The sequence below is a fragment of the Bidens hawaiensis genome, unplaced genomic scaffold (genome assembly GCF_021521415.1).
Source record: "Bidens hawaiensis isolate Kalapana, Puna unplaced genomic scaffold, B.hawaiensis_p1.1 tig00007551_1, whole genome shotgun sequence".
Taxonomy (NCBI): Eukaryota; Viridiplantae; Streptophyta; class Magnoliopsida; order Asterales; family Asteraceae; genus Bidens; species Bidens hawaiensis.
Genome location: NW_027491527.1, coordinates 151,722 through 178,597, shown reverse-complemented (window position 1 = coordinate 178,597; position 26,876 = coordinate 151,722). Strand labels below are relative to the sequence as shown.

At 30.6% G+C, this 26,876-nt stretch overlaps 3 protein-coding genes across 3 annotated transcripts; 1 reads left to right on the top strand and 2 right to left on the bottom strand.

The window, feature by feature from the left end:
• Positions 1-2,214: 2,214 nt before the first annotated feature.
• LOC143635538 (ATP-dependent DNA helicase PIF1-like) lies at positions 2,215-2,598 on the bottom strand. The gene has a single exon (XM_077103355.1). It carries the CDS (start codon positions 2,596-2,598, stop codon positions 2,215-2,217), a length of 384 nt encoding a protein of 127 aa, XP_076959470.1.
• Positions 2,599-2,716: 118 nt separating this feature from the next.
• LOC143635537 (uncharacterized) lies at positions 2,717-4,940 on the bottom strand. Its single transcript, XM_077103354.1, has 4 exons — positions 4,917-4,940; positions 4,106-4,672; positions 3,493-3,612; positions 2,717-3,391 (listed from the first exon to the last, which is right to left on the bottom strand). The coding sequence occupies exons 1-4, from the start codon at positions 4,938-4,940 to the stop codon at positions 2,717-2,719; spliced, it is 1,386 nt and encodes a 461-aa protein (XP_076959469.1).
• A 5,709-nt stretch (positions 4,941-10,649) lies between these two features.
• Positions 10,650-14,134, top strand: LOC143635545 (thiamine-repressible mitochondrial transport protein THI74-like). Its single transcript, XM_077103358.1, has 4 exons — positions 10,650-10,797; positions 10,921-11,449; positions 12,345-12,774; positions 13,573-14,134. Exons 2-4 carry the CDS (start codon positions 10,955-10,957, stop codon positions 13,845-13,847), a joined length of 1,200 nt encoding a protein of 399 aa, XP_076959473.1. The 5' UTR covers positions 10,650-10,797; positions 10,921-10,954; the 3' UTR covers positions 13,848-14,134.
• The last annotated feature ends 12,742 nt before the right edge of the window (positions 14,135-26,876 follow it).

Genomic DNA, 26,876 nt, shown 5'->3' with positions numbered 1-26,876 from the left:
CAAACATAACAAGGAATGGGGCTAGAAACTCACCTGAATGCGGTTATGTTCACTGTTAATAGTTATTCCTTTCTTGAGCTGTGCACGGCTAACTGTGTAATAATTACATGTATTCATTAACTATTACTATTCATATCATGTTTCTATCTTTATATAACCTACCACGAACGGGGGTCCGGGGGCAGCGCCCCTAGCAGTGGGGTTCTAGGGGCGGCAGCTCCTAGCGGGGTCCAAGGGGCAGAGCCCCTGGTTGGGGTTGAGTTGCCAGGTCGGCTTGGAAAAATTTTATTTCCATTAATTGTCTTAACACATTTTCCATTAGGATTTTAATTATTATTATTATTAACCTCTTAATCCTTTAAGGTATCTTCTATAAATTAATAAAGTTCAAGGGCTATTTTGCAATTAAATCATTCCTTTTCTAAGTCCAGAGACTATTATGTCATTTTGTTAAACTTCCAGTTCGTTACTCAGTTCTTAACGAATTAACTATCTTAACGAATTAACTATCATAGTGAACTGGTCCTTGTAACGAATTGGACCTCATTCTTTTGGTCTGGTTAACGAATTGTAATTCGTAGCGAACTGAACCCTTATAACGAACTAAACCTTTAACGAACTGAACCTTTAATGAACTGGGGGTTCATTCGTCAGTTCTCCCTTAACAAACTATTTAACTAATTGGGGTTAGTTCGTAATTCATTCCTTAACGAATTGGCATACGAATTGCTTAACGAATTAGTTAGCGAAAGAAGCTAGTTCGTTATTCTTCCATAGCGAATTGGCTTAACGAATTACCCCTAGTTCGTTAACTCCCCGTTAACAAATTAGGGTTAGGTCAAAATGTCAGAACATTCTCTGACATTCTCGTACACACTTTTCTGGTGCCGTCATCGCCGGAAAACCGCGATTTCGCCGGAAAAACGAGATCTCACTCGTTTTCCACCGTTTTTCGTCCCGTTCGATCCAGATCTGAGCTAGGGTGACCCCTAAGCTCATCTTTGGTTCGGTTTACACCCGACTCCACCAGGATCTCATGACTTTAACGGTTTAACGGTGTCGGCTCGTTGTTTCGCGACTAAGTCTAATAGGTTGGATCCATACAACATCATATTATCATTACCTCGGGTCAGGATCGATTCTTCCTTCTTGGTTCTGCTAGGAGAAAAGAGAGAAAATAGAGAGAGAGCTTAAGTGTGTGTTTTGGATGGTGTATGGAATATGTGTAAATGAGGAATTAAATGGTGATTATGGTTTATATATTTTGGATCATGGGCTTAAGCCCATGGTCTTTTCTTCTTTCCTTTTAACCCAAGTCCATAACTCTTATCTATTTAACCCAACACAAGCCCGACTCATAATAAAACGAGAAAACGAGATGTTACAAAATCCAAATCTCTTAAAAGATAAAGATCATTGGATTGCAAAATTGACTTAGGTTTAACAGCCTTTTGTTGGCCATTGTCATACTTTATAACCACATTATTTTGCAATGGATAATAAAACCACTCACTAACATTGACCAAAGGAAGTACTTCTTGTTCATGTTGTAAAATATCTTCATTTATAACATTCAGTAGTGCATTATCTTCCTCGGTTAGAACTTGTTTGCGATTCCCGATTGCTTTTATTTTGTACTTAAATGTAATACTAAAAGACATAACGGATTCGATAGAAGGCTTGGTGATTATTGAAAGATCGCTAAGAACAAACTGATAATTATTAAAATCGGATGAAAATTTACAATAAACTATTGTCGCCATGGATGAAGAAAATGGAAAACCAGATAGATATTGATTTTAGAAGTTACGGTGTTTGTGTTGATCTTCCAAAGAGTTTTATTAAGAATGACGTTTATTCAATCAATAAAACTCATCATTAACCCTATATTTATTAAACTATTTATGAACATTTAACCTATTTTTCTTTTTTTTAATCTAGTAAATTAATAAGATATAAATGTATATATAATAAATTCGGATATAGATATATACTATAATATATTAGGCTATAAATAAAAGTCTAGAAATTTAAATTTCAAAAACATAAAAGATATACAATAAACATAAAAAAAACTAAACTAATGAACGGAAATTGAACATACAAACATATACCTATAGTTAGACAAAATAAAATGATACAATCCTTTTATTAAAAAACCTTAAACATAATTAAAAACATACAAAGGTAAACAAAAAAGTAGTGTAAAAAAAGTCATTGAAGGTTTCCAAATATTTCCTTATACACAACATTTTTGGTTTCACTAATCAATTTGGATTCCTTATCTAATAAAACAATCTTAATACCTTCGCGAGTCTTCACTCTAGACAAAGCAACATAAAGCTGGCCATATGTAAAAACCGGGTCTTTTAAATATAATATAACACGCGCTAACAATTGTCCTTGACTTTTATTTATAGTCATTGCAAAACAAACCGATATAGGAAATTGTCTCCTCTTTAACTTGAATGGAAGCTTCTTATCAGACGGTGTAAGACTTATTCTGCTAATTAAAGTACGGAATCCAATATTAGTACCAGAAACAACCGTAGCATCAATGACGCGTTTACCCACTAACAACTTGTAGTCGAGTTCCATTGCACAACCCTTTTTTCATATTAATATTCCATAGTAACATAATAGGAACTCCAACCTTAAGTAACAAACGATGGTTTGGCATTCCAGACATCTTTATACCATTAAGGAAATCAGGATATTACAACGTGGGATCAAAATCCTCAGATACACTTTCAACCTCGTCGATGCTATCTGAACTTAAGTACTCCATTTCTTGACCAGGAAAATATGCTAACATACGAACATTAATCTCTTGAACCACATCATTTAAGGGAGCAAGCAACGCCCGTTCTTGAAAGTAAGTAAGATCATTAAACCTTTCTAACATATAAGGATAAACAAAGTCTATTAAATCAGACATAGGATCAAGGGAATGTTTAATTAGAAGATCATCTGGAATTGATATAGTTGCTTCACCATCATTAGGACCACCAAGATTACCTTCACCAATATCCAACAACCAATCAGCGAATTGTTTAATCTCTAAAGTATTTGACATTTGAGAACCAACAGTCAACCTCATGTTCTTAGTTAGTTTCAAAACCTTACACTTTGACCATATGTAAGAAGAACTAATTGTGGTGTTCACACAATCGTTTCTTGTTCCATTCTGTACAACAGGTAAAATCTGTCTGAAATCACCACCAAGAACAACTACCTTACCTCCAAACAATGATTCAGAAGTGTTGCCCAAATCAACTTTTAGGGTTCTGTCCAACGCTTCAAATGCATGTTTATGAATCATGGGAGCTTCATCCCAAATTATTAATGATGTTTTCTTCAATAAGTCAAAAACATCAGTATTTCCCTTAACCTGAAAATGTTGAATATGTAATATTATATTTAATAATATAATTAAAAAACATAAATTTAAATGTGAAATAATCACTACTTAATGAAATTTATAATAGTTACCTGACATTGGGAGTCCTCTGTTAGATTGATTGGAATGAGGAATCTTGAATGAGCCGTTCTACCGCCTTCTAATAATAAAGATGCTATTCCACTTGAAGCAACATTAAGAACAATTTCTCCCTTAGACCGAATTGAGGCCGATAAAGTTTTCCATAAGTATGTTTTGCCAGTACCGCCAAAACCATACACGAAAAAACACACCACCTTTTTTACGTTTCAAGGAGTTGAATATTTCGTTGTAAACATTTTTTTATTCATCAGTTAGAGATGTGTACAAATGCTTAAAATCGTTTGACAAAGAATCCTTATCATAAGATAATTCTTCCATCATAAGAGGATTCATTGACGTAGATATAGATTCCTGATCTGGAAACAGCATGTGTGAAAACCTACGTAGAGATGAATTGTTTGATACCAAAAACTCTTCAATCTCAATTAATGTCAAGTTCTTTAGTTGCTCGTCACTAAGAGACAAACCTAAAAAAAATTACCTTAAACTAAACTACAAAAACACAAGTTCACACATATAACAAAACTAACCTGGATTCTTGTGTTTCTTTTTGTTGAAATAAAGAATCCCGTCGACTAAGAAATGTCATGTATTATCCCAAACGTAATCAGGTCTTGATAAGGAGGATGTTATAAGCATTGTTGCAAACAAATTTCTTAGATAATATCCGTTTGTGGTATGGCTTGCTTCCTCTATTTCTTCTATGTAATCCTTATCATCATCGAAAAGCCTTCTTCTATAACATGCATCTCTAAAAGAATCACAAACAACACCATCTACTGTTCGAATATCTTCAAAACATTTCGGTCCTTTAACCTTGTTTAAAAGTATTCTTAAGTAGTAGGCCTCGTCAAATGATGCAGGAACGGCATGAAATCTACCAATAGCAAATCCACTTTGCCTTTGTACACATTTCGGTGGTGATGTTTTTTTCCATAAAAACTGTGTTGGAAACTCAGCATATGATAGCTTCCTTGCATGCTCGTAGTTTCTATTTGCTTCCATCCAACCAGTAAACATTGAAACTGAATTGGAAGTCTTGGTAAGAACATCTTCAATATCTTCCTCAGGACCATAAATTACTTGTTGTTGACCAGGTAAATGAAAAGGAAGTCTCGTAACAGTCGGGACCCTGTAATGAACATCAAAAGCAAATATTATCCAAGCAGCCTCACATGCAGAAAGATATATACAATCGTAAAAAGCTTTAATCTCATCTACTTTAGGATCTTCATTGTCGGCGCTGTTATTTTGGACAAGGGAAATTGTAGCTCGATCTGGACCTTTATTTATATATTTAAACAAATACTTGATTGATCCTTCTTGATTGCACCACTCGACATTTATATGGGCTTGATACTTTCATAACAGAATTTTGTTATAAGGCACAACACTTCTATTATCTAAATTTTACCTTTTTTAACGACGTAACGTCCATTGTCTCTTCTTTTATAAATCGAAACACCTTTGGAATCTATACTTGTCTCACTTTGAAATCTTTTTGGGAAATTCTTTGAACATTCTCTATCAATCATGCAGCTACAGCTCGGATTAGCCTCACCACAAGGACCATGAAGCATATAATCTGACACAAGCTGGTATAGGTCTGGTTCAGTGACCTTGTCTGGAATTTCACTTGAAATAAAATTATCTAACCTAGCCTAGTACGTGAATAAAAAATATATGATCTGCGAAAAAAATGAAAATCGTGAGACCTGGGAAGTACGCACGGTAGAAACTAGAAAAAAAAATCGTGAAAATTGGGATAGTCGAATATATAATATACCATATCTAATCTAACTATATTATTAAAACAATAGAGTTTAACTCAACATGACCTCTTTCTATTGGTGTATTCTTAAACTTTTCATTTTTATCTACCACTTCTCTATTTTTCATGTGAATAAAAAAATTCTAAAATAAAATACTAGACAATCAATGATTATTAATAATTCATGTGAATAAAAAATTCTAAAATAAATTAAAATACTAGACAATCAATGATTATTAATAATTATTAAATATTTTTAAAATCTGGTCAAACATCATAATTAACATATAAATGTAATTATGATATTAATTATTCTAATTATTATAAGAATTCAAAAACTTACTAAATCATCTCATTTACATTATATAAATCTCAAGATTGAAAACCCTAACCATTTTAATCCCTCTCTCTCTCTCTCTCTCTCTCTCTCTCTCTCTCTCTCTGTGTGTGTTTCCTCTCTCTTTCGTCTTATTCCTCCACCGTCTCCAATATTTTGGTAATAACTGATTTTGTTATATGTTTTTCCGGTAAGGTTATATTGTTTTCCGATAATGTTTTATATTTAATTTAAGGAATATTAGATTTTAATAATCCCTATTAAATGGTGTTGGCCGATAATAATCCCTATTCGTTTTATCGCCACTGGTGGTCCCAAATTCAAAAAAGTTGGCCCCCAATGGTCCTCCGTTAAAAATGACTTAACGGCGTTATAGTTTTTTCTGAATTTCAAACCAATGTTTTAGGGCTTTTGGTCGTTAGGAGGATACGAATCGATTGGTGTAAAACTTAGCTCGAAACAATGATCCAAACGACTTAATTTTGGTTAATTGTAAGTTCAAACACCCGATTGAAGCATTGTATCGTCATTTTGAAGCACTATATCAAACTAAGTTTTACACCAATCGACTCGTATCCTCCTAACGATCAAAAGTCCTAAAACATTGGTTTGAAATTCAGAAAAAACTATAACGCCGTTAAGTCATTTTTAACGGGGGGGACCATTGGGGGCCAACTTTTTTGAATTTGGGACCACCAGTGGCGATAAAACGAATAAGGATTATTATCGGTCAACACCATTTAATAGGGATTATTAAAATCCAATATTCCTTATTTTAATTGTTATGATTTTTTATAATCTCTTTAGGTTGTAAATCAAAATTCAAGATTGAATTGATATGTTGAAGTTATTACGGTTTTCCGATAAGGTTTTATATTTTTAATTTTTATATTACTTTGTTATAATATCTTTAGATTCTATATCAAAATCCAAGATTAATTGATAGGGTGAAGTTATTACGTTTTTTCCTGTAGGGTTTTATATTTATTTTAATTGTTATATGATTTTGTTATAATTTCTTTAGGTTGTATATCAAAATCCAAGATTTAATTTATATGTTAAAGTTATTACGGTTTTTCCGGTAAGGTTTTATTTGATACTCTATCATATTATTCTTAATGTTATTCTGGTAATTATATTTCATACTCTATTTGATACTCTTATCATAATATTCCGGTAAGGTTTATATCAATTACAATTATTTTTGTTTTATGTTTTTGTTTGTATTTATATTAATAATTATATGATTTTTTCTTATAATCTCTTTAGGTTATATATCAAAATCGAAGATTCAATGAAGATCTTCACTATTTCGTTTTTCCAGTAACGCGATTCAAATTTTTCGGTTGTAAATTATAACATCAATTTTACATTTTTTCACATGATTCAAATCTTCCATAATTTATAAATTTATTTATTATCTGATATTAATATTAAAATTTAATTTTATCATTTCAGGTTATTGTCCCCAACTTGATATAGCTAATTTCATGGATTGAGAATTGTTTGATAAGATGTTTTTTTATTTTTGTTTAATATTAATGTATATTTCTGTTAGTATTCGTGTATTTATATATTTTTCACAACTTATGTAATTCAATTGATTATTATATAATCCGGAAATGAAATGTAGTTGATTATTCTATAAGACATTAAATTATCTATAGTAAGATAATCAATCTTATATTGTTGTTGGTCAAAGTCCAATTAAATCACCATGTCAACGCAATTTAAAACATTATTATACTTTACAATATTATCTTACTTTACATTTTTAGATTTATACACATTTAATATGACATTTTGGAAACCGATTGTCCCCATTCAAATGTTATATATATATATATAGGGTAAGGATCCTAAGAGAACCCTTTGCAAATTGAGAACTTTGAAAAACCATTTTGGACCACTAAAAACACCTTTATAAAAATATTTAAAAAATCATAAAATAAAAAATAACAAAAAATTCTAAAAAGTAAAAAAAAAAACCAAATTCTTATATTTCATTCCAGTTTCATTAAAAAACGTCGTATTATACACATATGTATAATTGGTTTTTTTACTTTTTTCATTTTTGTGTTTTTTTTATTTTATGATTTTTTTTTATTTTTGGGTTTTTTGTGGTCTAAAATGGTTTCATAGTTCTCAATTTCAAAAAAGTTCTCTCATGATCCTGATTCTATATATATAACTGAATATCAAAATTCAATTCTCACCATTTATATGAAACTAGTCAGGTGCCCGCGCGATGCAGCGGGATACGCACGAACGTTATTGATGTCAGTACGTTACTCGCAACAGTACGTGCATATCCCGATGATGGTATGTGCATAACGTGACATCAGACATGTAACCGGTGTCGGTAATCGCGTCACACAACGCCTACACGTAAGTAATTTGGTGCGCATAAACAAGGTCATCCACGTAACTAATGCTTGAACGCGCATAACCAGTGACGAAAATCAAGAAGCAAAGATGAAATGTACAGTAATTTCAAGTAGACCATTTTTTAACCCAACCCGTTTTGACGCGAAACCCATTCCAACCCAACATCGTTTTAACCCGAAGCTCGTTTTGATCTGCCCTCTTTTGACCTGAACCCATCTAGAACCGAACCAAATAAACCATTTTTTGTATCGACATATTCTGACCATAATTTATTATGACCCATGAGCCTAACATGTCCGACATTTTGCCGGTGCTAATTGATAATCACGTAACATGTTAATTTTTTTAAAATTAATAAACTAAACAATATGATACTCAAATTAAAGATAATAAAATACTCATTTTTATAGTGTAATTATTTTTAAAAAATATTAACGTGTGAAAAAGTTAAGGTCGTTTAAAAGTCGTGGGGGTAGTTTGTTTAGGATAAGGGGTAAAAGTGTAAGTATTATAAAAATTAACAAAAACTAATTGAAGTTGAAGGACTAAAATTGTAATTTATTTTTGACAAAGTTGAACTTAACCGTTTATTATATGGTTAAAGACAAAAGTGCCATTAAAATCTTATAATTTGATGCATTATGTATTGTACAAGGACCTCTTTAAGAGGTCCTTCACTCACTCTTTATATATAGTAGAGATTTACAAAAATATGTTATAGAGTTTTAATTTCACCATTTGTTAAAAAACTAAATTTGAATAAATTAACGATTTGACTCAATTTGACCATTTATATTGAATAGGTTTAAATAACATTTACATATTTAAACATAATTCTCATTCCTAATTTGACTATTTTTTTTCAACTCTTTTAAATTTTTTGAATACCATCCATAATTATAAACCTATTTCATAATTATTCAATATTTATGTCTTAAATAAAAAAATTAGTTTATTCTAAATATTTCAAGTTATTATGAATTTAATGTCAATTTCAACTAAATCCCTTAAGTGAATAATAAAAAATATTTATTTAAACCATTATGAAATTCGAATTCTTGACCACTTATATGAATTTTATAAAAATAGGTTATATAGTTGGACTTTGACCATATTTTCATAAACCAAATTTTAAGAGGTTAACCATTTGACTGAATTTACTATTTTTATTAATATGATTTGACTATAATTTTGGTAAATTTAGACATTATTATAATTTTAATAATAATAATTTATTCTCATTTCTATTTATATGATTTTTTACAAAATAAAGTTAAATAATTTATACAATATAATCAATACATTTGTTCTCATCAATTTATATATTGATGTAAACTTAAATGTATCTAAACAATTTTCAAATTCGAATTCTCAACATTTATATGAAGTTTACAAAAATATGTTATAGAGTTGGACTTTGACTATATTTTAAAAAACCGAAATTGAATAAATTAATCATTTGACTCAATTTGACTATTTGTATTAATGTAATTTCACTGAAATTTTGGTAAATTTGGACATTATTATAATTTTATTAATTTATTCTCATTAAAATAAAAATGTGTATACGAATCAATTTATGCTAATTAGATGCGCAATTTATGTTTTAATTTATATTTTAAAACCATTAAAATATATGTTTTAATTATGATGTGCATACGAATCAATTTACGCTAATTAGAGGCGTAAAGATATTTCTCCATTATTTTTTACTTATATTTGGTTAACTCAATTTATATTGCTCCATACTTTGCAACAAAATTCACAAATTTAATTGCGGTCCATATAAAAAATCAGTTTTTTGGTTTTAAGTAAGATCATACCAATTATTTTTTTATATTTTAATTTGAACTAAAATTTTCATAAACACATTATGCTAAATAAAATTCAAAAAGACCAAAATTATTTTGACTCATAGATTGGTTCTAAAAGTCGGTGTGCTAATAATTTTACTTAGGAATATGGATCAGAAGAACGGTTTGTGTGATGGAACTAGATTGCGAGTAATTGCTTTGGGTAGGCGTTTTGTTGTAGTAAAAGTTATTTCAGGTACTAATACTGATTATCGCACTTATATAATTCGTTGTGGTCTAACACCTTCAGATAAGAAACTTTCGTTTAAATGGAAGATAATGTAGTTTTTTCCAGTTGTATTCCGTTTTGCAATGACCATTAACAATAGTCAAGGTCAATCTCTAGCAAGAGTTGACGTATATCTTAGAGACCCGGTGTTTACACATAGACAACTCTATGTAGCTTTATCAAGAGCGAAAAGTGGTGTTAAAATTCTTATATTAAACAAGGAAGACAAAGTTACAAATAAAGAATAAATATGGTTTATAAGGAAGTTTTTTTAGTAGCTTATGAATTTTACATTTTTAACTTTTGATTATGTTTTCAAATATTGTAATTTGAATGTTGTTTGGGTTTATCTTTGTATTCACAATCATTGGTTTTCGTACCAATATTATTTACAACTTAAAGTATGTTGTCGTCCCGAATAACATATAACAACTTATGTTGTACTTTCAAATGACATGTGTTTGTTCGAAAATTTAAATATTTCCACCCGTGTCGTGCACGGGTTAATAACCTATTATACTTTCAATAAATAATAGGATATTATTCCCAAATGGTTAAAACATATTTCGGTTAATGTGCGTTAAAGAGCAGATGAATTATACCGAGGTGTGTATAATTCCCAAATGGTTAGGGTTTCAGTGAACGAAGAACAGTGTCTCCTAAATTCGGCCTCGATCGCAAATCTGTTGTAATACTACAGATTCTTCAAACATCAAGGTCAATCATCTAATTACACTCTTATCTTTATTTATTATATATTGCTCGATTAAATTTGAATTAGGCCAATTAGAGAACTAGATTTGGTGGAGTAAATTGCTTATTATTATTATTATTGAACAGCTGTACAATATGCAAATTTAAAGGATTTGAAGGAATGAAAAGCAAAACATGGAGATGGGTTTTAGGGTTAATTTACATACTTGCAGTTGCCACCATTTGGATCGCCGCAAGTTTCGTAGTTCAGTCGGTTGTTGACGAAGGCGTGTCACCGTTTCTCATCACATACATATGCAACTCGCTGTTTGTGGTGTACATTCCGTTAGTAGAAATCACGCTTTATTTGGAGAACAAGTGTGGGAGTTTAATGTTTTGGAGAAGTAAAGATGACACGGCTACGGTTTTACCGGTAAACCAAGAATCAGAGGCGGTTAACCTTCTTGTAGAGAGAGATGGATTAAATGTTGTTACGAATGAAGTGGTTAGGAATGATGATGTGGCGTCGGGAAGTGGTGCTGTGTTGGATCAACAATTGGACTCGAAAGGGCGTTGGACACGTACCAGACTTGCGAAAGTCAGCCTTTTGATTTGCCCGTTTTGGTTTCTTGCACAGCTTTCGTTTAATGTTTCTCTCAAGTATACTACTGTCACGGTAAGTGAAATAATATCTTATAAACATCGTTTAACTTATAAATGTGTTGATCTAGGTTGTGTTTGTATTTCTAACGGGTCAAGATTACCTGAAGTGTATTTGTAATGCAAAAAACCTTTTTTGAATGTTGAAGTGATATAATTTATAAATCATACTTAGCATGCTATTTAATTGGTTAACTTTAACCAAACACAAACATGAATACTTAATCTAGCTAACTTTTTATGTTTCTGTTCGTTAGTTAAGAAAACGAACATGTTCGTGTTAGTTCGTTAAAAATTTTAACGAATAGTTTATGAATGTAAATGAACACGAACAAACATAAATGAATATAACTGAACAAACATAAACGAGCACAAATGAACAAGTCTAATATATTAAGTATTGAATAATATATTTATCTGTTTAAAACGAACACACAAATACATACATACATACATATATATATATAGGGGAAGGTTAACGTACAAATGAAATTAACGTGCTAAACGTGAGAATCAAGTAGAGTAATTATATATACAAGTAGAGTAATTATGTAATTACTCTATAATAATTACTCTATGATGTAATTACATAATTACTCTACTTGTATATATAATTACTCTACTTGATTCTCACGTTTAGCACGTTAATTTCATTTGTATTTATCCAAACCCTATATATATATATATATATATATATATAGGTGTTTGATTTTTTTTATTAATATCTAAACGAACGGACATAAACAAATGAACGCCACGGAAAAGAAATTGTTAATGTTTGTTAGTTAAACAAACAAATAGTCTTTGTTCATGCTCACTCATTTATTAAATAAACAAACTTCCCTCCAAAGGGCCCACCCAATGTTCGGTTCATTTACAGGCATAATTCTAACCTGACGTTTTCTATGCAGTCAAATACCATATTAAGCAGTGCGTCTAGCCTCTTCACCTTTTTAGTATCTCTTGTATTCTTGGGAGAGAAGTTTACTTGGATAAAATTAACAAGTGTTCTTCTTTGCATGGGAGGTACTATTATTGTGAGTTTAGGTGACTCGAAAACAGCAACAACCGCAACCGCTTCAAACGCAGCTCTTGGAGATGTTCTTGCTCTCGTTTCATCTGCTTTTTATGCAATTTACATCACGTTAATCCGTAAAAAGTTACCCGATGAAGATAATGATGATGATAAAACCGCCAAAGTTAGTATGGCTCAGTTTCTTGGGTTTTTGGGCTTGTTTAATCTTATTATTTTCTCGCCTGTCGTGCTTATTCTTCATCTTACCAATATTGAGTCTTTTCGGACGATTACATTGAAGCAACTTGGATTAATTGTGGGAAAAGGTATGTGACATTTGATATGTGAGTCTAGGCTTGTAAATGAACTGAACGTACATGAACGAGGCTTGTTTGTTCGGGTTTGTTTGGTTAACTTTAACTGAGCAAATAAACGAACACGAACAATTAAACAAAAATGGACGTGTTGTGTTTGTTTATGGTCTCTCATTTTAACTTTAACCGAACAAACGAGCGAACACGAACATGGTTTTCTTGTTCGTGTTCATTTGTTAAGAGAATGAACATGTTCGTGTTTGTATTCATTCATCAAGAAAATGAGCTTGTCTGTTTATGTTCGTTCATTAATAGTATAAATGAACGGTTCACGAACGTAAACGAACCCAAAACGGTTATATATCATGACTGATCATATATGAAGAAAAGTATAGATGAACATAATTAAGCTAACACCAATTATATTAAAAGGTAAACATGAGTATCAATTTATTGGGCTCTTACAAATTAATAAAAGAGGCTAAATTTTTATGGCCTAAATAAATATGTAAATGAACTTAAACGAACAAGCTTAAACCAGTGGAAATAAATGAACAAACATAGACGAGCGTAAATCAACAAACTTAAAACAAATTTAAATGAACGAACGTTCACTAACAAGAAATGTGTTCGTGCTTGTTCATTAAGCTAAATGAACAAAATGTTTTGTTTATGTTCATTCAATTATTAAGTAAACAAACTTCCACGGTTCCCTGAATGTTCAGTTCGTTTACAGGCCAATATGTGACATGTACAACGTCTTTAATAGCCAATCATTTTGATCACTTTTTTATTATTGTTGTTATTTAGGGTTATTGGATAATGTGCTAAGCGATTATTTATGGGCGAAAGCAGTTCTGCTCACTACTACAACAGTAGCAACAGCAGGGCTAACAATTCAAGTGCCGTTGGCTGCTATTGTCGATACAGTGATTGGAAATGCACCCGGTTTTATGGACTATATTGGGGCTGCTGCGGTTATGGTCGGTTTTGCAGGTATTAATATTCCTTCGGATACATGTTCGACCCCAAAAGAAGCTAGTCTTGAACTTGAAGAAAAAGAAAATAACACAATTGATAGATGATGATCATCGGTGTTATTAATGCTGTTTTATTGGGTACAGCTGAAAATATATACCTCTAGTCTTTTTAGCATATAATTGTATTTTAGACGTGCTATATCGCATTCTTTATGATATTGTGAAATTCTTGATGCTATGTATAATGAATATAATCGTATAATACAGTTTCAGCTATACAAAATTTCAATACATAATCAGTATATCGTTTAACCACGTCTCAAAAATTATTATAATTGCTAGTGGGGGTGGTAAAATGTGTGGGTCGGGTTGATTGTGTAACGGGCCTAAACAGATAAATTTTTGTATTACTGCGGGTTTTTTTACCTGCTCATTCCTAATAAAACGATAAAAACCCAGCAAGCAACTAGGAAAGTACACAAATTAAAGAAAAAATTTAGATCTGTTTTTGTTCCGAACAGATGAATCTTATATAAACTCTCGTTGAGTCGGGCTCCACTACTAGTTAGCTGACATGGCAAGGTTGAACTCTCTAATGCCACCCACGCCTAGCCCACCTTTGTTCTTCGGTTTCAACACGAGGCCTCAATTAACCCAACGAATCTTGTTATTCGGCGGTCCCCATAGAAAAGACCTCCTGATGCCTTCAAGTACTGTATTCAACACTTTGCCAGGAGCCTTGAACAATGATAAAAAATAGGAGTGTAGGCTTCCCAAAACCACCTTCACGAGCAAAATAGAGCATTTTAGCCTTCCAAGCCGGCAACTTCTTTTTAATCTTATCGATCACCAGGTTCCAAAATTTGGCTAATTTCATATTTGCACCTACCGACACCCCAAGGTAAGTGAAAAGGAGGGAACCGACATTGTAGTTTAAACAAGCTGCCATCCGTTACCTTGACTCCAAAATGTCCGCTCTTTTTTAAGTTAACTTTAATCCCTGCAAAAAGGAAATAATGTCTCAAAATTCTATCAAGTTCTAGAATATTTTCCTTCGGCCATTCTCCCACAAAGATCGTCCTTCGGTCACAATACCCCTTTAAACTGCCCTGAGTCAGCCGCTTAAGCCATGAAGACATCTAAAGCTTGGAGAGCTATAATAAAACGAAAAGGGGAGAACAGGTCTCCTTGTCTCGACATGTCTTAAGATTGAACTCCCCGCGGCAACCCATTTACAAGAACAGACGCTCTACCGGACGACAAAGCAACCTGGAATTAGTGGCGTAGCTAGGAATTTTTTTCTACGTGTTCGGAAAATTTCGAGGGACGGACGATCGATTGTTTAGCACTTAGATTTGGGATTTTTACGAGTTCGATGTTGAAATTTCTAAGGGTGCGATGTCAAAATACACTAATATATAACACTAAAACAAAAATTTGTACGGGTTCGTGCGAACCCGTTCCCCTAAAACTGCCACGCCCCTACCTGGAATCCACCTTCTACAAACTTCAGATGATGATGTGATGATTGCCTTAAGTTCACCAAAACACAAATACCATTCTAAAATCCACTTATTTTATGTCGGAATTGTAATCATATTTGCATATCATAACTATTACAAAAAACATGATGACGAAATACGTTGTAAATCTTCATGGAACTGTGACGCATTCAGTTAATCGTTTATCTTCACAGAACTGTGGCACATTCATGAATGAGAGAGTTCTCGAGACCAAGGCTGTGAGTCAAGCTGAGCACATGTAAGCTCGAGGTAGGCTCTTTGAATTTAGCTGAGATCGAGCTCAAGCTTTGCTTGTTTCGAGCTTAATATCCAAAGCTCGAGTTCGTTTATTATTTTTATGTATAGTTATAATTATAATCATAATTTTTATATATGCACCATTACCTAGTTCTTTATCGTTAGTATATATGACAATATTTACTATTTTATTGATCATGTCAAATTATTTTTATTTAAATAAAGTAATAGTGTTGTGAGTCTAGTCAGATTCGTATACACAACTAGTATGTTGGCAATTCCTGACATGGCCATAAACAATTCTTTATAAATAAGTCGTGTTTTAGGCTCAAGACATGTTCGGTTTGTGTTAAAAATAAATGGGCTGAACCACGAGGTTTAGGACAAATGGGCTCTTCACCACCAGAAGGGGTGTTCAAAATATTCGAAATCCGAACCCGAATAATCCTATCCGAATTCTAATTCGGATATATGGATCGGATCGATCCGAATTACTAATTCAGATTTGGATATGGATTTCAAAAAATTCCGAATATTTCGGATTGTTCGGATATCCGAATAATCTGAATATATAACATGTTATCAGTGTATATAGCAAAGTCCATTAACATTTACAATAACCTTACAACCATAATTTCATTATTCGGTCAATCAACCTAATACTCCATAGACAAAAATGTCGTAAGTTATACTCACTAACTACCTAACTTCCTTGTCTTTGTAGTATTTTATTTTTATTTTCTAATTTTGTATGTTTATTTAATAAAAACTTGAGTTTGTATAATTTTTATAAGGATTATTCGGATCGGATAGGAATGTCCCTAATTCGGATCGGATCGGATCGGATCGGATCGGATTTCAGATAGGATTCTAGAATTTCCAAATCCGAACAATCCGTTATCAAATAAACACCGAATAACCCGTTATCCGATCCAATGAACACCCCTATCCACGAGAGTCACTCCTAATAAAATCTGATGTATTTGGTTTACTAGTAAAATGTAACGTGTTTGGTTCTTTAAAGTACTAAATGTTATTCATTTGGCTGTTAAGGTAAGAGTTAGGGTGTTTATAAACCATTGGATCCAACTAAACAAGATAAATTGCCGGGATTTTTACATATATAAACGGATTTAACACCTTTCTTTATGCGCTTATGCATAGTTCATACATATAAGTACATTGTCATCTTTTTAAAATTTAATACATACCAACAGTTTTGAAGTTTGACACTAAAATAAGATTCAAACCATAAAACTGAACTGTATCGGTTTTGGTCGGTCCAACTAATCCAACCGGTAGTTTGTTTTTGGTTTTTCAAAACCACGGTTAATGATTCACCCCAAAATTATACGTAGATTTAGAAGGCGTGATAGGTGTTGCAAGTACCTTTCATGCCACGTTTATGTTCTTATTTAGCCGCATCATCTTTTTTAATGTTTTTTTTATTTTATGATTTTTTTATTATGTTAATTTTTAACAAGTGAACCTAACCAAATTTTTTGTTATTTTATCTTTTACATGATGATACTAACCAATACCACTGAATTTACGTTGACTCGTATTTACAATACGCGAATTTTACCGACCGAATAAATGTAGTTTTGCATGTCATTTTATTTTGCTATTATAAGATATACGAGGATCATTACTATTCATACACTGAGTATATATTAATAAGAGGATTACATCCTACTCACAAAGTCACTATTCCTTTTAATATTCATTTTTTAATATTTTATTAATTATTATAACCATTAATTCACTAACCATAATTTCAAAAATAAAAATAATAGGCTTTATTTTCTTTATCATAAATTTTTTGTCAACTAATTAAAATATTTAACCAACTATATTTTTAAACACTAAACATGGACAAGTGTCGGCTTTACATATCTTATTTTGGTTAAACGATTTTTTTAAATTTTGCTTTCATATTTTTTATAGTTCTTTTTTACATTGACCGAAACTTTTTTCGTGATTTAAAAAGATCTCATCGTCGCATGGTTTACATCCGCGTGTCAACGTTTGATACCTAGCTCGCCTTTAAAATTTTTTTTTTGGATTACTAATTTATGTTTACGAAATTGTGTTGATACCGTTAATACGAACCGAATTTGTGTTGGTACCGCTGATACGAACCGAATATGTGTTGGTTCGCAACAGTAACATGCCAGTCTTTTTGGTTACGCATATGAAAATTTATTGTATTTTGACATTGACGGGTTTATTTATTTTGTTTAGTTTCGATGTCGTAACTTGATATAGACTGACTTCGCATCAACTTGCAGCGAGTTTATGGTTTAACATTTTTACTTATGTTTTTTTTGTTAGATTTAACGGTCCCGTCGCGAAGCACGGGTCCTTAATTCTAGTTGTGATTTAATTTTTGAATTTAGTGTTGGTATCCTAACGAGTTCAACTGATATCGACTAAATTCGAGCGCCGGCGCTAGCGCAACATGGCGGGTTTTGTTACTAGTTTATATCAAAACGCACTAAGAAAGAAACACAAAACTAGGTGAAATTAGATGAAGATATTTGGGAAGCAGATACATTCAAGACAGATTGTCCTTTTCTTCGCCGGGTACGTTCGTTCAATCTCCGTAATGTTTTCGTTGAATGAATCCAGACACATGCGTATTGCTGGTGGTTGGGTCAACGAGTTATGATGTTCATAGATCGATAAAGAACAACGAAACGCCGCCGTCCAAAGAACAGATTCAGGCCATGGAGGATTACCTCGCCACCAAACGCCCTCGTGCTTGATCTCTATCCGCCGCTATAAATGTGCCACGTTAACGCCTATTTTACCATGTACTCGTTATTATATCAATGTAATAAATTAATATTACTATAATTAATCATTTGAGAAATTAGATTATTGATTATATATGTTAATTTATTGATAAAATGATCAAATTGAAATTTACACGTTAATAATGTTAAACTAGGAATCACACCCTGTTCGATGTGTCGGGCTGGGCTAATAATAAACCGTGCATTGTGATCACGCATCTATATTCGGTTGGCATTAGTTTACGGCATCAAAAGAAAACAAAAAAAATAAATTCAATAACAAAACTCTCAGCAAAAACAAACAAACTTTTGGTTGTGATTACAAACTGATGCGATTTCAGCCCATATAAAAAACAATGTCATTAAAAAAAACTGTGTCAAACTAAAAAAAATAAAATTATTCAAAGCATCGTAACCACAAACCGACACAAAACGGTCAGTTGTACTAGTGATAATAACTAAAAACAAAATAACTAATAATTAATTAAAAACAAAAGAATAAGGGTGAACCATGGAGATACCGCTAAGTGGACCAACCAACACAGTGACCCGCCACTTTTAAGTCTACTAGTAGTAAACACATACGATGTTGCGTGACAATATGTTTAAACAAATTTTTAGTTTTTATAACAGTTTAAACATATAGTATGATACAGTTTTTTTTAAAATGAATGTTTTTTTTGTACGTTACAATTATTATACCAATCCTAAAACCTTGTTTTATACCCGTCGCCCAATAGTTTAATGACAAATCTACATTTCTTAACCATAAATTTCTTGTTTATAACATTACATGATTGGTTTGATAAAATGGATGTCATTGCACTCCAAAACCATGCGATGTTACCAAATGTAATGATCAGATTATAAAGATAACAAATAGTAAAGCCGTATTAATAAATGATTAAAAAAATTTCTTTTTGAAACAAATAATCAAAGTGTACCTTTTTTCTATACCAATTGAGTGAGGCTTTAGTCATTGTGTCGACATCTGTCAGTAAATATAAGAATAAATTGAACTCTCAAAAACTTTTAAATGAGAAGGCATAAAATATAATATGGGTAAACAACATATACCTCTCCTAAGAACATATAAGAAAATAAAACCGGGAATAATGGCTCCATTGCCTTCACTGCGTGTGTAAATGAAACATCAACCAGTGATAGATCCTAAAAATTTTTTCAGGGTTTTCGTGAACCCCTATATACACCGCGCCCATGACATCAACTTTCCCAAAACTCATGTTTGCGAAAAGATTGTCCAGTGTGTGCATCATTTGCCAATGCAGAGATTGATAAAAGATTCATGTTAGTTATTAATTAGTATAAAAAAGATATGTTAAAAAGAAACATATAATCTATAACATGCACGTATCAATGCAACAGTGATCTTTGATTGTTTATGAAGATTCATTGTCCACATCAAATACACAATGACACTCTGAACAACATACTACTACCATAGTCATGGTTATTTGGGAAGTATTTTGAAAACTTCATAAACGACCAAAGATTTAATGTCCACCAAGAGCCAAAATTGATACTTTATTAAATGACCCGAATTCATTTTACATATAACTGTTTTGATGCAAACCAAAACAAAAATTGTTTTTTACAGATGACTCGAGTTCGATATGCTTATAACATGTTTAACCGTAACCAAAATTGACAGTTTTTTAAATGACCCGAACTCATTTTACTTATTACCTGTTTTGACATGAGCAAAATTTTAAACTTTTTTTATAATAGCATAAATCCATTTGGTTTACATCCCATTATAACTCGAACGCCTTTTGACCAAAGTCCTCGGTCGTTACCCGAAACAATAAAAATATTTAAAAAAAATGATTGAAACTCATTTTGCTTGTTTTTTTTAACCTGAACCAAAATTGATATATATTTTTTTTAAATGGCCCGAAATTATTTTGCTTGTACATCGATATTCAGTAAATCTTATATCAAAGCTTGACAAAAACAAACATGTCGTGCTTGTATGTTTGAAATTTATTTAAACTTATTATGTTCAAAGATATAAAAGATAAACAAAGAAAATAGATGAATATATGGATAAACTTAGGAGGATAGAATGTTAATTATTAATTTAAGTTAAAAATTTTCTGAGTATAATTGAAGGGTTAAAGTTGTAGGGTCAAGTTATTCTACAAAACGAGTTAAGAATGAGAAGGATGAGAATGATTTGTAGCTACAACAAAAACCCTTAAAAAATAATAAAATATTAATAAAAAAAAGTCATAACTCAAAATTTAATAAAAAAAATAAAAAATATGTTTCCACCGTCTTCCTCGTAGAAACATTTAGTTTTTATAAATTTTTCGTTTTTTTATTTATATTTTAAGTTATGATTTTTTTATTTTATTTTTTTGAAATTTTTAGGGTTTTTTTTTTGTTGCCACGAATTCTTTTCACACTTCACATTTTTGTCTCCCTTTACATTTTAACATTCCTTAAAGTTGTAATTATGTTGTAGGTTTATAATTTGATTTTTGAGTTATACAGTTAAACTCTATAAAATAATACATTTGGGACCACCCAAATTTATTAATTAAAAGAGTTATTAATTAATCGATAAATTAATAATTATTAATTTATATATTAATTAATATTTTATTAATTTATATAGAATACTTAGTTTACAAACACCTTTCAAGCTTCCACTTAATTATTGTATACAATGCATGTATATCAAACGAACGACCCAATTTGAAAGAAACCTTCAATCTTCCACCTTATTATGCTTCTTTTGTTTAGTGTATCACTTTATGAACATTAAAAATATTTTCTATATAAATACAAGATCAAAATACAAAAGACAATTAAGTCATTTTTCAAGAAACCTTCATAAATCATTCATGTAATATGCTATATATAAGGAATTATTAATTTATATTTTATATTGGGTCTAAAGAAATTATCAAAAATGTATTATCTTATAATTTTAGCGAATTATTAATTTAGCACCCTATCCTCGAGTCGGGACCAACAAAAAATATTATCTTAGAGAGTTTATTAAATAACCGAGTATTAATTAATCGAGTTTCTACTGTACTTTTATTCTTAATTGACTTGTACATTATAATAAAAACCTTATAATAAAATAAAACTTACATTGAAAAGTCGACAAAAATAAGCGTGTTGCCATGATAATTTTGTTTGTTTTTTAACTTAATATATTAAACGATGTAGAAGTAAATAAAAATTAAAATGAATTTGTCAAATAAATGGGTAAAGATAATGGGTTTATGTGTAACTACTTTATAAATTAATAAAGTTTTGTTGAAGTTGAAGATCATATATATAACTATTTTCTAAACTAAATATTCTTAACCGTACAAGATGTCCAAAATACTATAGTACCCCAAAAATTTCATAATTGTATGTATTAGTAATTGTAATTTATGCAATAGTGATTGTAACTTTTCAAATTTAAGAGGTCATTCACTCTTTCATTATATATAGTATATAAATATTTGAGATGTATACTTACGCTTAATTTATTTGTACATTATAATAAACATCTCAAAATAAAATAACATTTACATTGAAACAGCAACAAAATAAGCATGTTTAATGGTAAGTTTGAATTGTTATTTTAAAAAAACATAATATTTTTAAAAATATAAAAGAAATGAAAATTTTAAATGAATTTGTCAAATAAATGGGTAAAGATAAGGTGTTTATGTATAAATACTTTATAAACTAACAAAGTGTTGTTGAATTGATTGTAATTTATGCAATATTGATTGTACCTTTTAAAATTTAAAAGGTCCTTCATTCATGCATTATACATAATATATATATATAGGTGATAGATCATGCGAGAAGTGATGTTACAGCGAGAAGTGGATCTTAGCCGTTGATTAGATGTAATCAATGGTTTAAGATAGAGAATGACATTTTTGTAATTACTACGGGTCATTATAATGTGTTTTTCTATTAAGAGGGTAAAAGTGTCTTATTTTTGTAGCCTAAATGAGGGAAACGGAAACATCTTAAACCAATTCCCCTTTTTACGCATTTATCATTGCTGAATTTCTCTCCATTAATAATCGATATGCAAGACAGCTAGGGTATAAGAAATTTTATCAATTGCTCAGAATCTTCGTGTTCTTGTTAAGCAAAATTAGGGTTTCTGTAGGCTATGAAGAGAAGCGTCCAACATACATCAAGGTCAGTCGTCGATTTATACGGGTTTTTTTTTCATTGCAATTGAACTCTCAATAATCTACAACAATGTATGTCAATGCTTCTATTCTATTTTTTTGTGATATTAATGGTTATCTAAGTATAAAAAAATCCGATAAAAGTACGGTTATTTTTGTTCGGTATATTTGTTTGCAATATAATAAACAATGTTGTGGATGATAGTTTCAAGTTTTGGGATAATTATGTGTGAGTATTTTAATGTATATAATTTCATTTTACCAAACATTAATGTTGTGTAGCTGATCTAGTTTTAATACTAATTGTATGTAAGCCAATTTGCTATTTTATTTTTCCTGCTGATGTTCTTTCTGGTTATATTTGTAGTATAAATCCAAATATGTAAGCCAATTTGATGTTTTGTTTATTAATATATGTAGTATAACAATTCAAGATTATTCATATTTTATATATTTATAAAACAAAATATTCGAAAATATCATAAACATACGTTGGATGTATATATATTAGAGAGGATTGTGGTATGATTTTAGGTTTTTCTGTGTGTGTGTATATAGCATATTTGTTGTGTAGGATATGTATATAATTTGTGAAGAGTATGGTCAAAATGTATAGGATATGTTCTATTAACGGGGTAGGATATGCATATCAGTAAGCATTCGATAAAAAATCATGTTTATTATTATTATTATTGAGTTGGATCGATTTTTAAAGATGTAGCAACTAGCATGATGTTCACCAAACATCGACACTATTGGGCACCCACATATGGATTATGAATTTAAGAAAGGTCAAGTTGTGTTCTAGTAATTTTCTTTTTGTTGGATGTTTCAGTTAATAAGAATTTGGAAATAGTTTGTTTGATAAATTTGATTATTGTTTATGGTGTGTAGGATAATGTTGTTTAATATATATGATTAATTTTTACTGTGTAGAGCGTGTAGGATTAAAATCTTTACTGTGTAGAGCGTGTAGGATAACTTTGTTTATTATGTACAATAAAATCTATACTGTGTAGGATGTGCAGGATAATTTTGTTTACTGTAGGGTATGTAGGATAAGACTTTACTGTGTAGAGCGTGTATGATTAAAATCTAAACTGTGTAAAGCGTGTAGGATAATTTTGTTTATTATGTACAATAAAATCTATACTGTGTAGGATGTGAAGGATAATTTTGTTTACTATGTAGGATAAAATATCTACTGTGTAGGGTGTGCATGATATATTTTTTTAATATATACACTATACAGTATGTATGATAAAATCTTTATTATGTAGGGCGTGTAGAATAATTTTGTTTACTTTGTAGAGTATGTAGGGAATGCAGGATAAAATCTTTAGTGTGTTGGGTGTAGGATATTATTGTTAATTATTTAATATGGAGGGTGTGTAGGATAGATATCTTTATTTTGTAGAGTATGTATATGTCAATTGGTATACATACGTTTGCTGTGTAGGGTCTGTTGAATATATATTTTTAATGTGCGTAAGGTGTGTATGATAAGTGTCTTTACTTTGTAGGATAAATTAGATCTGAAGTATGCTAATACCAATCAGCAATGGTGCATAAAATGGGATGATTTAAGAAATAAGTTGGATAAATGTTTACATATTTAATTTTGTTAAAAATATTAATAATTTTTGTTATTTGTGCAAAATTTGGATTATGCCGAACGTTAAAACGATATGAGTACAGTGATTGTTATAATGCTTGTCAACATTTATTGGGTTTCTAATATTTGTTTTCTGAAAACGTAGGTATGCTTGAAAATGAGACGAGAAACTCAAGAAAACTTATGGACCATGACGATGATTTTCTACAAGAAAAACCTGAATAGTTCATTATGCTGTTGAACTTAATGAATAAAAAAACTAAGAGGTCAAATAGGAGCAATACGGAGTTTTAAGTCCTCATACAATTATACAAGTATAATGTTAGTATTATTATGATTAGTATATATGATTTTAGTTTCTGTATAATGTAAAATTAATGTTATAAGTAAAATAACCATATTTTTATTCAATACAAACGTTTTGCTCGAGCTTAGTTTGTATGTATGGTGATGTTTGAAATTATGGATAGGAATCGATTATTCAATCTGAAAGCTTTTTATTTGAATTACAAACAATTAAATTTAAAAGTATTAATAAAGTAAAAAGAAAATAATATGATTTGAAACTCCCTAACTAATTTAATAGTTATCAAATAAGAAGGAAATTTTACCTATATAACCTTCTGATTAAAAAACAAAAAATAAAAAGAAAAATTTTGATTGGTTGTAATGTCTTCTCGCACTTTTTGCTATAAAAATCACTTCTGAAAAGAACCTACACACATATATATATAGTCGCCTAGGGTTTCCTAAATGGAACCCGACAACAATCAAGACATCGCAGTCGCCTAGGGTTTCCTAAATGGAACCAGGCAACATACGATTCGGAGACGCGACAGTTAAAATCAGAGAGATTTACGTCATCACGATACACCTCCACCATAAACAACCACATTTCATCGGTGGCCGATGATCTCTCAAACAATGGAGAGATAATCCGGTAGGTGAAATATATACATTCATACAGAGAGAAAATGGTGCTATAGAGAGAGTAGCAGTGGTATCGGTATAATAAAATGATTATTATGTGATACATGTAAATCTGTGTTTTAAGTTTTAACTGAAGAAGAGGCACGTGTAAGGTAACAATGTATACGTGGAGCATGCTGAGATTGTAAGAAAAGTTACAGCTTCTTGTACAACTAGGTTAACTAAATGTATAACTCTGAAGCAACATGTTACAATCATGACAACAAAATTGTGCACAAAGGACTTGTACCAAAGTTGTAAATTAATATATATAATAATTTCTTTCACCTCAATAAATCATCTTCAATTTATCAATACAACTTCATACCATCAAATCATAATTCTCTCCATAGTCATCAACATACAATGTTTCTCTCATTTTCAAACCTGCATAAAACAATATATATATATATATATATATATCCTACACATAAACATGCATTACAATTTCTTCGTGCATTATGATTTCTTCCTAGTAAAATATAAATTTCCTTCAACTTAAAACTAATTCCGTACACATATATGTATAGCCTACACATTTTACATTAAATGTCAACAAAAACGTATAACCTACGCAAAACATAAACCTAAATTTGTATTTTTGCATACGAAAAGATGTAACCTACACTTTCAATGTCAACAAAAATACACAACCTACACAAAAATATATTACCTACATTTCTCAATGTCAACAAAAAATACACAACCTACACAAAAACATATAACCTACACTTGTTCATATAACATACACGAAAACATATAAAATACACTTCTCAATGTTAACAAAAAAACACAACATACACAAAAACATATAACCTACACTTGTATTATTGCATTAAAAAATATATATGTAACCTACACGAAAATATATAACCTACGCTTCTAATGTCAACAAAAATACAAAACCTACACAAAAACTTATAACCTACACTTGTATTTTTGCATAAAAACATATAACCTATACGAAAAAATATGACATGCATTTCTCAACGTTAGCAAAAATACACAACCTACACAAAAACATATAATCTACACTTCCAATGTCAACAAAAATACCCAACCTACTTAAAAATTTATAACATACACTTGTATTTTTGCATAAAAACCTGTAATCTACACGAAAATATATAACCTACGTTTCTCAACGTCACCAAAAGTACACAAACTACACAAAAACATATAACCTACACTCGAATTTTTGCATTAAAAAATCATATAACATACACGAAAACATATAACGTACACTTCTCCATGTCAACAAAAAAACAAAATCTACACAAAAAACATATAACCTACACTTGTATTTTTGTATTAAAAACATATATATAACCTACACGAGAACATAGAACCTATATTTTCAATATCAACAAAATATACAGCCTAAACAAAAACAAATAACCTACACTTGTATTTTTGCACAAATAACATACAACGTACATGAAACACATAACCTACACATGTGTTTCAACATCAACAAGTATATATATAACATACACGAAAATACATATAACCTCCACATGTGTTTTCAATATCAACAAAAAGAATATAGCATACACATTTAGTTCAACACCAAGTATATGTAACCTACATGAAAATACGTATAACCTACTTATGTATATTTGAATATCAACAAAAACATATAACCTACAACAAAACATACAACCTACACATGTGTTTTTATCACCTCAACACATGACTTCATCACCTTTGTAGCTCCAAATTCCTATGTGCATACAAATGGAACCATAAATACACACACACACACACATATATATAACCTGGAAAAAGAAAAGGAAAACAAATCATAAAAC